The sequence below is a fragment of the Ammodytes marinus genome (assembly GCF_949987685.1).
Source record: "Ammodytes marinus genome assembly, chromosome: 10".
NCBI lineage: Eukaryota > Metazoa > Chordata > Actinopteri > Uranoscopiformes > Ammodytidae > Ammodytes > Ammodytes marinus.
This window is the reverse complement of record NC_137214.1, coordinates 19,626,852-19,641,023: the sequence shown is the minus strand read 5'-3', so window position 1 is coordinate 19,641,023 and position 14,172 is coordinate 19,626,852. Positions and strand designations below refer to the sequence as shown.

General features: G+C 39.9%; 1 protein-coding gene across 1 annotated transcript; it reads left to right on the top strand.

Annotated features, from left to right (window-relative positions):
* Window positions 1-3,680: 3,680 nt before the first annotated feature.
* On the top strand, window positions 3,681-13,286 carry lman2 (lectin, mannose-binding 2). Its single transcript, XM_080035886.1, has 8 exons — window positions 3,681-3,875; window positions 5,567-5,685; window positions 6,846-6,963; window positions 7,961-8,043; window positions 8,932-9,093; window positions 9,343-9,457; window positions 9,752-9,871; window positions 10,430-13,286. The coding sequence occupies exons 1-8, from the start codon at window positions 3,740-3,742 to the stop codon at window positions 10,588-10,590; spliced, it is 1,014 nt and encodes a 337-aa protein (XP_079892012.1). The 5' UTR covers window positions 3,681-3,739; the 3' UTR covers window positions 10,591-13,286.
* Window positions 13,287-14,172: the final 886 nt, after the last annotated feature.

Here is a 14,172-nt window from a genome sequence, read left to right as displayed (position 1 = left end):
CACACTGATGCCAGCAGCACTGAGAGGTTTTACACCTGAGGCCAAATGATCACATACATCGTACAATAAAGGCTCAGATATGTTCAAAGATTTGCCCATGCTCCTGAGATGCTGCAACGGTTATTCATCTATTAAATCATTAGACACTACTGCAGATTTCATCTTGGGTGTGTGTTTTGTGAGAAAAGGGTTTTTAACACTGTTCAAAACGCATTAAGATCAAAGCTTCATGGCTTCGGGGCGCCTTTAGCTCAGTTGGTAAGGCGTCCCCCTCCCGGGCCGGGCCCAGCAGCAGACCCGGGTTCGATTCCCACCCGCGGTCGTTCTCTGCATGTCACTCCCCTCTCTGCCCCATTTCACCTCTGTCTCTCTGCACTATCAAAAAAGCATAAAAATGCCCAAAAAATATCTTGAAAAAAAAAAAAGCTTCATGGCTTTATTGGACCCTTGCTCAAGGACGTCTCTACAGCCAATGTCTACCCAAACCACAACACCAAGTTTAATAAAACATGTACTGTGAAGCTTAAATTTAAGAATACCACTTGCTGTAGTTTGCCAGTTTTATAGTATAGTTGGTTTGCTTCTGTGGCAGTATGATTTAAACAAATGTATTTTATTTGTCTGAGTTTACAGGAAATAGACCGTAAAAACCAGCAACACTTTGGCTTCTCCCTGTTTTCTTTCATCGCTTATAATGGAGTCCAATATGCGTACTGTTGTTGCATAACATTGAAATATTGACGGTAAAAACTGTGTTGATGGAGCTTACAGTAAAGCTGGAACACTCATGGGTAAACTCTCTGTGAATTTCAACATCTGCAGATAGCGTTATCGGCTCTCCACATCTGTTTCAGACCCATAAAATCAGGAGAGTGTGCTGTTAAACGCTCCGCTTAATGTGTCTCTTCTGTAGACTGGTGAGTCACACAGCTGGCGGTGGAGTGGTACTGACATTTATGGCTTGATTCGGCTGGACAGAGAGCCAGATAAAGACATTTAAAGTCATGCCACTCATTTAATTGAGTTTGGTCTCATCCCACATTAGAGACGTTCTGGCAATGGGTGACTAAGGCATACTGTAGATAGACAGACATAAATATCATTTATATTGCCTTGAGTTTAGTATTGATGTGTTTTGACGCTGTTTTATTATTTTCAGTAGTTCAGTATGTTTGCCCTCAGCTATATGTTTACCTTTTACGTGCTAGTATGTCTGTTTTGTTGTGTGTACTTGGACAGCCTCAGTTTGTGCACAACTCGTTTTTATTGATTTAATCTTAGATAACTGATTTTCTCTCTGCTGTTGTGCCACTGATTGTTTGTCAGTGTTTTTGTGCATATATTTCTTTATATGCTGGGTATATGTATTTCACTGACTGTCTGTTTGCTGGCACTGTTGAACATGTCATGTGTGTCCAGTACATTACGAGTAATTCTATTGTCGTAGTCTCTTCACACATCAGTCAGTAGTTTGTGTTGTCATCCGTGAAAGAAGAGATTGAGACGCCGGCAGTGAGACAAGGACAAAGATGACTGACTGGCTTGGGAGGATCATAACCATGCTATATTTTAGGTCCATGCAGATGTTTAAAAATCTAAACTTAGTATTATTGTGCCTCATTTCTGAACCAAGTTTATTTGCCAGTATCACACCATTTCCCTTACCTAAACCATACCACGGCTCCCATACACATTTTTTAGAGAGTGAGTTGTAAAAACATTGGGATTAGAGTCAGACACAGTAAATTTGCAATTGTAGCCAATGTTTTGCGGAATCATCCAATAGTATTGTTCTTGCCTGTTACTGTAGTTGTATAGCCTGGTCCAACCAGACCATCGTACTTCATTTCATTTGTACAGAAATCGCTCAATTGACAAACGTTAACTCACTTGAAGGCGGGTGTCTGTTGAAGTTTAAAACTATTGGATCTGCCCAGTGCCACTCAAGATCTGCCAACCAATCGCATAACGTTTGGTCTTGACGCATGTCATGCGCTGGCTTCTGAGCCACTTCTTCTGTTCGCTGATTGGCCCGGCAGAAATCTGTCTGGAGAAAAAACACTAAATATACCGAACACCCAGACTGGCTACTGAAGGGGAATTAAAATTGAGCGGAAGTATGAAGGCGGGCGGTGCCAGGCTAGTAGTTGTGGGGGGAGAATTCATAATTCTGGCAGGACAGTATTCAGTGCCATGGCAAAGTATAGAGAAATGTTACTCAAGGGTTTTGAACATTTTCTAAAAACACAAAGACCCTTTTCTATCAGGATCCACACCACAAACAAACAACATCTCCCTTGGTCAATGACATCTGAGTTTTTGAACACAGAAATCACAAAAAAAAAACAGCTGACCTCATTAGAGTGTCTTGTGAACACAGCTGCATCTCTTCATAGCTAAAAAAAACTTATCTGAATCATTTACTTCAATGCTAATTAGTAGACTCTCTGCCATAACATATGACTGTGACTCCATATTTTCTGTGGGTGTAGCAGGGAGCTAAGTCTGCATGTCAATATGCAATCCTGTACTGTTTAATGTCAAAATGTATTTGGAGCATTGCTAGGTTTAATAGGCTACAGTTTGTTTTATTTAATATGTTTGCTATGTGCCTCATGTGTCTATTGATAGTCTGTACAGAACCCCAAAGGTATCAGAGGTTAATGTCTTGATGATTTCTGCAAATAAATTAGTATACACCAGCTCAGCCTTTGCAGGTTGTTAGGTGGCTAAAGCACACCCAAGCTGGCACTGGACACGCGACAGTGTACACCCTGGACAGGTGGCCTGTCTATCACATGGCTGACACATACAAACAACCATTCACATTCACGTTCAAACCGGGAGGAAATCATGAGTCACCAGTGGGAAGGTGTCAGAGCATGGAGACAACTATGCATACTTTCATTGCATAGTGTGCAAATATAGGCCTATGTGACATATCAATTAATATTTAAATTTGATGCTGTTCTAATTGAAGGCTGTATCTGAAGTTTCACGGCTTGTTTGTTTCATTGTGAAATTACAATTAAACAACATGTTTAAAACGTTTGGGATATCAACTGTCTTTTAACTGATTTATACAGTATATAGGCTATGCAGAATGACTCTTGCATCTGAAAAAACAGAAGGTAAGCCTATTACATTTTATTATATACACCTTAAATATATAATTTCCTCCTATAACACAAATCTGTTTGATCCCACTATCGAAACATGTGTTGCATCCCTACAATACCATATGTTTCAGCAACAATAAGTAGTGTATGTCCATTCTCCACTGAGTCAGACAAATCTTCAGTCTCTGTACTTCCCATTATTTTTTACCTTCTGTCGACATCTAGTGGATAACGAGTAGACGCCAGGTGCTCCCTGATTGGTTTAATTTGTGATGTGCTTGTCTCTGATTGGCTGGTAATATTTCCGCTGTTTTCTAAAGCTATTCCGTACGGAAACACACTGAGCTTAATGTTTCTTCCGTATCATTATACTTATACTGTATCAACTTCATCAGATTTGTGTACCGGAAAATGTCGGTCTTTAAAAATTTAGGATTTTACAAATACGCAAAGAGAACACACACGTTCTACCGGTTTAGATGTGTGGTAATACATGTAATAACAGGTCGGACCTGGGTGGTATCTTGCCGGATGCTAATAGAGAAGGGACCAGTTCGATTTATGGAGTTTCGAGGAGCAATTTTGTTGTGAGAGTTTCACTCCCTGACTGTCTGAACAAAATGAGAAATTTTGGAGCGGCTGTGAGCACAGCGGTGGTCCTCCTGGTGTTTGAGCTTTGTCTGGTGTGTTGTGACCTAACGGACGGAAACACAGAGCATCTGAAGAGGGAGCACTCGTTAATGAAACCTTACCAAGGTAACATGGCTCACGTAGCTCCTTAGCTAACCTGCTGCTTTATCCGCTTTGCCATCTCCCGCTGCTTTCACAAGTTATCCAGCAACTTGTTGGCTATTTAATGTAGCTCACTGTCGTCTGGTTGCTCTAATTTTAGAACTAGCTGTTCAACGCGTTCAACCATTTAGGTATTGAAAGCAGGCAGGGCTGTGTCACGTTGAAAGTTGGTGGAACTGCTAAAAACACAGAAACACCTGCGGCACTGAACGCTGGTCTGCTCAAAAGCTGAAACACTTCATACTGTGCATATCAGCATTGTGGGCACGCTCACATCTTTAGCACATAACAGTAGTAAGCCAAACTTTGCCGCTTTGCCATCTCCCGCTGCTTTCACAAGTTATCCAGCAACTTGTTGGCTATTTAATGTAGCTCACTGTCGTCTGGTTGCTCTAATTTTAGAACTAGCTGTTCAACGCGTTCAACCATTTAGGTATTGAAAGCAGGCAGGGCTGTGTCACGTTGAAAGTTGGTGGAACTGCTAAAAACACAGAAACACCTGCGGCACTGAACGCTGGTCTGCTCAAAAGCTGAAACACTTCATACTGTGCATATCAGCATTGTGGGCACGCTCACATCTTTAGCACATAACAGTAGTAAGCCAAACTTTGCCGCTTTGCCATCTCCCGCTGCTTTCACAAGTTATCCAGCAACTTGTTGGCTATTTAATGTAGCTCACTGTCGTCTGGTTGCTCTAATTTTAGAACTAGCTGTTCAACGCGTTCAACCATTTAGGTATTGAAAGCAGGCAGGGCTGTGTCACGTTGAAAGTTGGTGGAACTGCTAAAAACACAGAAACACCTGCGGCACTGAACGCTGGTCTGCTCAAAAGCTGAAACACTTCATACTGTGCATATCAGCATTGTGGGCACGCTCACATCTTTAGCACATAACAGTAGTAAGCCAAACTTTGCCCTGCTAAAATGTTATTTTTTGACCTTACAGTTCAGTTATTTTTTAGTCTTGTCAAGGCGTTGCATTGTTTTGTTGTTCCAAACTGTAAGAGTCTGCTAATAGAGTTGCAATATATAAAATCCTGCTGAGCTAAAGGAAGTTGTATCACTGTGCCCAATCAAATAGCTAGCTGCAGGTGTTAGTAGTCGTTACTGTTAAGTAGGTCAAGTTGGCAATATTTCTTGGTCCGAGCCCATGAAGGGCTTTGTACACAAGGAAGAGGGCCTTGACATACATTCTAAATGTTGAAGGAAGCCATATATCGCAGAGCAGCTAAAACTGTGCATAGCTATTTCGACACACCCTCAGGCCACTCTACTGTTTGTCCAGGGTGTGCACAGAAAAGTACAGGTGCAGGAAAACATCTAAGGACCTTGCATGTGTCGATTGTGTTCTACTTGTTTTATAAGCTGTACTTCTTTGCTCACATGAGGCCACCTGGAATCTAAAAAGTGCATGTGTTCAAAAAGCAATGTTGTACAATAATGGTAGAAATAAAACAACAGCAAACACTGTAAATCAGTGCTTAAATCTTTAAGTGTGACACAGTTTTGTACCTCATCCGGTCGATCACAAAAGTAAGATCGACCCACCACAGCAACTTGTTATTCAGAAAGGCCATCAAGTTCTCCCAAAAACAGAATGGGATTTGCTTGCATCTGTCTGATCATGTCTTATCCTGTCATCTGTTTGTCTTGCAGGTGTCGGCAGCAGCCCTTCTAGTCAGTGGGACTTCTGGGGAAGCACGTTGGTGACGAGCTCATATGTCCGACTCACTCCGGATGAGAGAAGCAAACAGGGCTCCATCTGGAATACTGTGGTGAGGGGAAGCCTACAGACATAGCTCATATCTCCAGTCTGTGTCTGCTGCATTGTCATTTATACTCCATCGCATGCTGTTTCAGCTTTTAGATTTCATGATCTCCATTAGGTTAATCTAAAGTCATTACCCACTCAGTATGGCTCTCTTTAAATTAGTTGTGTGGGTCTTATTAGCATGTTCCCTATATCTGTGTTGGGTAATAATTGGAACCCTGCAACATATAAATGTTCATTATCTCACATTAAATATTTCTGGATGAAGGTGAGAGCTTAGTTTGCAAACTTTGAATGAATTGTATACTTTTTATTACTAATACATGTTTTAAAAAATTCCTTTTGAAAATTCACTCAGTCCGGGGTTATTTTCAGACTGGAGTGTCCTTTCTGTAGCCTGGAAATCCAGACCCATATCTAGAACGCTAGAGGGTCTGGCCACGATCAATAGTAATTCCCAACTCAAGGGGCGGCTCCTACTCGTGCATTTCAAATGCCACTGCACTATTGGATAGCACTACAACCAATCAGAGCAATGAACAAGGTGACGTATTAAGCCCCGTTCGTTTAGCGAACAGCAGGATTAACTGTTAAATTCAACTTTTGCCGTGGTCGGTCAGCAAAACAGAACATTACTCTTACTTGCTAATGAAAGATTTGAGTGCCGTCTTCCAAATCGTAAAGGGTCAAGGCCAAAGCCGTCTCAAACTCAAACAACATATCCGCAGCCATCTTTGATGTTTACTATCACGGCTTCGACCGACGCCGCATGCACAGCACTGTCGTCATCCGGTTACGTCCGCTCCTGAGTACGCCTGAGCATCATAAATAGGGCTCTCGCCCGCCCATATCAGAACCAATTGAAACGTAGCTCAGGATTTCCTGACATATTGAATGAGCTTCAATGGAGAGTGTCCAGACCAACAGGCGCAGCAAATTTAATTTGCCAGCGCCTAGCGGTGGGTATGGATTTCCAGGCTATCCTTTCTGCTGACTTTTATTTGAAATATATGAAATAAAATACTCTGTCAGAAATGAATCTTTAAAAATGACTGACGTAGGAAAAAAAGTTTTACTGGTGAGTTTGATCCCCCAGTTACATGTTTTGCTTATGTCATGATGCCACCGCAGGAGGTGAATACTTTTTATGTTTGTGGTCCACAGCCGTGTTACCTGAAAGACTGGGAGATGCATGTGCAGTTCAAAGTTCATGGGTCAGGAAAGAAGAGTCTCCATGGCGACGGCATCGCTCTCTGGTATACAAGGGACAGACTGCATCCGGGTAATGTTGGGCCTTTTTCCATCCTTGTTGTTCGTTACTGCTGAGTTACTACTTTCAGTGGAGGAAACTCGCCCCGCTTGATCTCCCTTTATTGTATGAAGGCCCTTCACTACTTCACTATCACAGTGTTGACGTTAGCATGTGTCAAAGTGCAATACTCACCTGTCACCTGCAGCTCCTCATCTAACTCACTGTAGCTGCTGCTTATTTGTAACCACAACTTTTCCTTCAAATATTTAAATACGGACAACACTATAGATAAATGGGATGCAAAATGGAGCAACTCATAAAGGGAAATATAAATCATGTGATGGAATTGTCCTTCTCTAGGCTAAAAGGTAACGTGACTATTAACAATAATTCAGCTCCAAGGGAGGACTAGTCAGGTCTTTCTCCTCAAAGCGTTTTGTTTTCTTGGAGACCAGTGTCTGTGTTTTGCTCCACACTAATATACTAGCTCAACCTGCATGTGTCTTGAAGTGGCATAACATGTGACTTAGGTTTACTTAGAAAATCATAGTTTCTTGTTTAGAATCCAATACCCAATTACACATAATTCACACATACTTAGCTGGCTGATGAATAACCTTATGTGGACATGCTGTGATTATTTTGTGTCTAGCATGGGGTTAAAAGACTAATGACTGGAAGTAACCCTCAGAGTTGCCCTACACTGTTTCACTTGTACTGCAGTTTTGTTTTCCTCGGCCTAGCTTCATCAAATGCTTCTGCATAAGATATCCTGCTCTCATAACACTTATTTAATCATGAGTATGCAGCTCTACAGATTGCTATCCCAACTCCAAATATGTGTTATTTGTCTCTGCCATGCTGACTCGCCCTAACTGAAATGCCAACACACTCCATCACTGAGCTGTTTTTCATCATGTCCAGATGTCTGTGTCTACCATTTCAAGCTTGCTGGCATCACTGCTGAGCTCGGGGAAGTGGTCCAGTTGTCTGCTCATGTCTCACCTCATCTCTGCCTCCATCCTAGGCTCCGTGTTCGGAAGCCAAGATCCGTTTCTTGGCCTGGCAATTTTTTTGGATACCTTCCGCAATGACCTGCATGGACTGGATGTAAGTGTTTAGTGTGCGGCTCGAGGCAATTGACCTGCCTGTTTCTTTGCAGGGCCTGTGTTTACCAACAATGCTATCTTCCACGGGCTGGCCGTTTTTTTAGATACTTACTCTAACGATGATGCGACGGATGTGAGTGGGTGCTCAGGTTTTTTAACTATCAGCATGCCGTCAAAACGCACTATATGTTTTTCGTAACGTTAAAGTTGCATTTTGTCTGAACCTTTTGAGCATGTTAACACTTAAAACGTAATGTATTTTGCCACATTTTTCACATTTGTTTCTTCTGCAAAAGAGCAAATTTCATCCCAAGTTGTTGAGCATGATGGCTGTCCCGCAACAACCTTGTCTATTTTAAACTTATTTTAAAATAGTTTTTTTCTCCAGAACCTGTGTTGCGAAATTGGCTACTTTCACATCGCAGCTTCACATGTCCCAATTTTTATCTTTCTTATTCCTCATGAAATTCAGACCCACTGCTTTTTAATCCGTTTGGCACCAAAACAGGCCCTTAAATTCTGTTTGAATGCACAAACCACTGTTTTGTTAATATTGCCCATTATTTGGTCCTATTGCTTAATTTTGGTAACTTTTTAAATTATGTAGTAGTGCATGATGTGCAGTATATGTATGTCAGTTTTTTTTTTCTAAATACAAAAAAATCATTGCGTCATCCAAAACATCAGATAGGACTTCTGAGTTAGGATAGATTCTAAAAATATTCTGCATCGTGAGGTAGCCTTTGTGTACAGTGTGTGAACTGATATGTGAAATGTAACATGCATGCTTCTTTTGTTTTTGTTTTATTTATTCATTCGACCATCATCTTCAATTTAAAATAGATGTTCTTACGATCCAGAAGTATAATTTAAACCTTTCTTTCACCAGCGCACCTTTCCGTACATTTCGGCCATGGTGAACAACGGCTCGGTGAATTACGACCACGGCAAAGATGGTCGAGCGACAGAGCTGGGAGGCTGCTCGGCCGAGTTCAGGAATAGAGATCATGACACGTACCTCGCCATTCGCTACTCCAAGGGAAGACTCACTGTGAGTGCAGCAACTCTTTTTCTCAGGAATGCTCATAGCTTCTATTAGGTGAACACTGACTCTAGCATTTGAGGATCTTAATAGAGAAAAACAAAAACCCCTCTTGTGTACTTGCACCATTCAATCTTATGGCTTACTCTGGGTGTCTCTGCACTGAAGCCAATTTTTCTTATTTTTTTAATAGCCTATGTATATCTATGATTATTAAAGTGTCACTTGCATCACTTACACTCAGTGTATATGCCACAGGTGATGATTGATGTGGATGACAAGAATGAATGGAAGGAGTGCATCGACATCGGAGGTGTTCGTCTTCCTACCGGATATTTCTTCGGGGCCTCAGCAGCTACAGGAGATCTGTCTGGTAGGTAGGGGCTGGACGGCTGCACACTGACACACAACCCAAAGACACTTCTGAACATAAAGTGGCTGGACTATTATTATTTGTTTTGCTTTGTTGAATAGCCTTTTTGTTATATTGAATGTTTATTTTTTTCATGTCATTTCATTTAACCATTCTCAAAGTGAGAATGTGGTGCTCTTATACATTGACTCAAAACATATTCCTGTTATGTCTTTTTATACAATGTTTAAAGCATTATATTAAAGATTATAACCAATTTAGTTAGTAATACTTCAAATGTATAATATATTTCAGATAACCACGACATCATCTCTATGAAGCTCTACCAGCTGATGGTAGAACACACCCCCGAGGAGGAGAACCTGGACTGGACCAAGATTGAGCCCAGCGTCAGCCTTCTCAAGTCGCCTAAAGGTCAATTAAAGTTAAAGGGAAAGCATACTTAGAATTATGTTTCTTCCATATATGCATGTAGGGCCATAGGTAATGTACTGTGCAGTGTCACCTAAAAGAACAAACTGGCCTAAAACCTTGTGTATAAATCAGGGAATAAAGAATTAGAGTTGTATAGAGGAAAAACATACTGAAGCAAGTTAGCGCAACTGGGGCCATTTCTAAGCATTGATGGCAAAACACATACATATATACTATAAGCTACACAGTTTCACCATTTTTAATTTCCTGTGTTTTTTTTTAAAGAATACTACACCCAAAATATGTCTTGTATGAATTCACACTTCCCACTTGCTCCTTTATGTGGACTTTTTTTTGTCTTCTACAATACCTCGTATAATGTTAGGATCAGGTATCTGGTTTTAACACGTGTGTGCTCCTTGGTTCATTATAATCCATCACAAGCCATTTTCGTGAAATCTTTCTAACAAACAAACAAAACAGACCAATCATCCACAAATCTAACAATCAGCAATGTATACATTGAAGTTAAAGATAGACTCCCTTCTTCCTTCACAGACAACATTGATGATCCCACTGGAAACTTCCGCGGCACACCCCTCACTGGCTGGAAGGTCTTCCTGCTTCTGCTGTGCTCTCTGCTGGGAATCGTAGTTTGCGCTGTGGTGGGAGCTGTAGTCTTCCAGAAGAGACAGGAGAGGAACAAGAGGTTTTACTGAGGAAAAGGGGAAGCTTATCAGATATGTGTTTGTTGTGGAATGAACTGTTTCCAGATGACAAATTGAGCACATGCAATGTGAAGTATAATTTTTTTTTCTAAAGATTGTACAAATGTTTATATCTTTGAAGCCTTGTGCTAGGAGGCAATTTGCAATGTTGGGAAAAAGGGTGCAGAACCAGTGGCGACAATTATGAGTGACCCTTCTCAATGCTGTTCTCCATGTGTTCATTAATTGCAGGGTGAGAATCTACTTACTTTCCTATACAAACTTAACTCTTCATTTTCAGTTTCGGCACCACAGATTATGTTAATATATATTAGTAGTAGTATACTAGTTAAACAAGTATTAAACAAGTATCTCTGGCCCGTTTCAGCTTTCCTCTGCTGCGTATGTGATGCTACAAAATGAAGCAAGCAGTTGTTTTCCAGAAAGTAGCTCCACAGACACACATACAATACAATCTGATAAAAAAGCAACATGAACCACAGGAACCGTCAAAATGAGATGGAGATGAGAGCATTGGCCTGTTAACCATAGATACAGTCCAGAGCTGTGTTACTGACACATGTAAATACAATTGTGCTTATTAGCTTTTCTAAATTAATTATGAACAGATTGAATTTGAACTACATCATGCTCTCAATGTATTTATATTAAAAAATGCTGTATGCAGTGGCTATGTAGGAGGATAAACGGTGGACGGTATACTTGTCAGAAACCACTCTTTGAATATAACAGTACTAAGTCCTTAATTATGCTAAAGTTCATGTTTTATTTTGAATTGGTAAGAAAAGTGCAGTCCAGAACAACCACCTCAATCAATCACAGCCCAGCATCAAACTTCCGTTGATGGAAGTAGATTACTTTGTAGCTGTTGTCCTTTTATCTTTTTGTGTCTGCTCAGCCATACTAACTATCTCTGTTCATGCTATATGCTACCCATCTACACTTTTTCTGTTGACTCTGAACTGATAATATGAAACACCAGGGTTTCACTTGCTGTTTTGCAGCACAACTAACACCTGCTTAAGCAGTCATGTTTGAAAAGAGGTTCTGATGATTCTCACAGAGAACTAGAACCATCTTGATAAAACAAATGTAATGATGAATTAAGTATCAAAGTAGTTGCTGATATGTTTTCTGTTGATCGATTGTAAGACTTGTTTGAGCTCTCCAGTCTTTCTTTACCAACATCCTAGAATTAGCTAAAGCATTTGTCTTAAGGGAAAAAGAGCAGAGTCGCTATATCACACAGCATATCCCCTTAAACATGATAAGTGTGGCTGTTATGGTAATTTACTGCTAAACCCACAACTTTCCATGTGTTTAAATAGACGAATAAATATCAGAGTGTAAAACTTTACAAACAGGCAACATGTTGAATCACTATTGTGTCATAGCAACGGTAAAATAATATGGAGTAGGAAATTGACATTGATCTGATAATGTTATGATTGTCAATGCATTCTTTAATATCTGTAAAGGTCAGCGGTGTGATGGCTCATTCTCCACTTGCTATACCGTTTCAAGTCTGATGTCATTGATGTCTTGAGAAGCTCTTCCTGCTACTTAACTTACAACATCTCTGTTGTTTTATTCAACATGATCACAGCACTAGAAATAATTCAATGCATAAAAGGATGGATCTTGAAAACTGAACAACCTCAATCCTTAAAGGCTGAAATATGTTCTGCTTTTTTTCTTCTCTTTTAGCTGCAAGGTATTTTGAGCAGCATTTGGGTTATTTTTTATCCAGAATATGCCTTTCTTATTTTTGTATTTTTTTTGTTTTGAGTATATGTTGCTGCATTTTCTGTATTTTAAGAATAATTAAAGGTGCTGTAAGCGGAATGGTTCTTTTAGCTAACTTCCTGTCAGTTACTGCAGTTAGCAGTCCCCTCGCTCGTCCCTACGTCACCACATTAATGCACTGCGGTCTTCAAGCAGTGAGTTATGTAGCATCATCTCAGATCCATAAATGTGATAAAACATGATAAAAACCATCAAAACAGACATTGGGAAGGATTTTTACCTGCTCCGCCATTGTAGGCGCTTAAACATAAACATCTGTTGCTCTGGCGTGCACCGGCAGTGAGACCATGAGTGAGACGGGTGTCGGTTTGTAGCGTTCTCTCTTGTGATTGGATGAAAATTTTGGGATCCTCCAATACGTTTATTTGACGATTATATGCAGAGCAGCTGACGGAGAGATCGGTTTTATGAAACGCGCACCTTATGTAAGGGATCACTGTATGAATACAGGGCGATTTAACACTTATATTAACATAAATAAACTGCTTACTTCACCTTTAACTGCTACATAAAAAACTGTGATTGATGCATGTGTGTAGACATTCATGTCTCTTCCAAACTTAAAGAAGATTAGTTGTGTGACCTTGATAAGGCCCATCTATGCTGGCATACATGTCTTCAATGTATTTCAATATCACTATCTTGTTTACCACAATGTTCCTGTTTGGTTCTGTCTTTACATTATTGAATAACATTTAAAACAAATGCCAAAAGAAATATGAAGGATTCTAAGACACATTTGTACTTCATCACTACTGAAATGCAGATAGGTTTTTTTATTTTCTTTTTTTCCCTTCAAATTGAGTCAGTGTTTTTATTGCATCTCCTGTGTTCCTGAACCCGATCTATTTTTGTTTCTGCCACATCAGTTAATTCAGTGATGAGATTTGAAACGGCTCCTCTCATCAGAAATAATGTAATACAATTACAAATAAACTGTTATTGTGAATTGGGATTTTTGACCACTTTAATTAAATTGCAATCTTAAATTCTAAGGAAAAACATCAGTGTATTGCAGCGCCACATGTAAGTATCTCTGAATACAACCATATCTTCTTTCTTTTTTAAGGGAAACAAACATGGGATCTTAGCATGATCTTTATTCACTAGAAAGTGGATACAGGGAAAGCATTTTTTCTCAGGTAGAAGCAACCTTTGTGGCCAATGATAGAGACAAATGATCTGTACTGCGTTTTGCACCCCACATTTCAGGTTAACAGAGATATTGTGCCTTTCTACCACAGGGTGGTGATATTGTATTGATTTTCATCCTCTGCCAGACTAATAACGTGTGTGTGTTCACGTGCAAGCATTTTCTCCTGTCTGATATACAGTATATTCTTTTGTTATGAAAAACCCATACTCTTTCTCAAATATTTGCTCATAACAGTATAATCTTTCAGATGTTTCAGTAACAGCCGTTTTAATATTTTCAACCCAAAGGGGATTTGCTCAAACAACTTTGCCATTTATTACCGACATCGACATGGCCAGCAAATGTTTATTTTGACCTTGTTAATTATTAGAGGAACACCCTGAAAATGTATTAAGATAATCAAAACATATCTTTCAGAATCAATATTGTATTTTACTATGTATGTTTTTAGCTTGCATAACCACTCATCCAAACCTATACTATCTATGATCCAAACACACAGACTGAAGATCCTCTCCTATGGGCCAAGCTCCCACAGGTCATGTTTTGAAAAATGTTTTAGCTTCCACCATTACTTTCTACATGATGACACAGGCATTTCCCCTAAATTC

Coding starts and splice junctions, on each gene's coding strand:
- lman2 (XM_080035886.1), top strand. CDS start 3,740: ATGAGAAATTTTGGAGCGGCTGTGAGCACAGCGGTGGTCCTCCTGGTG. Junction 3,876..5,566: donor GTTAATGAAACCTTACCAAG/GTAACATGGCTC, acceptor TTTGTCTTGCAG/GTGTCGGCAGCAGCCCTTCT. Junction 9,872..10,429: donor CCTTCTCAAGTCGCCTAAAG/GTCAATTAAAGT, acceptor CTTCCTTCACAG/ACAACATTGATGATCCCACT.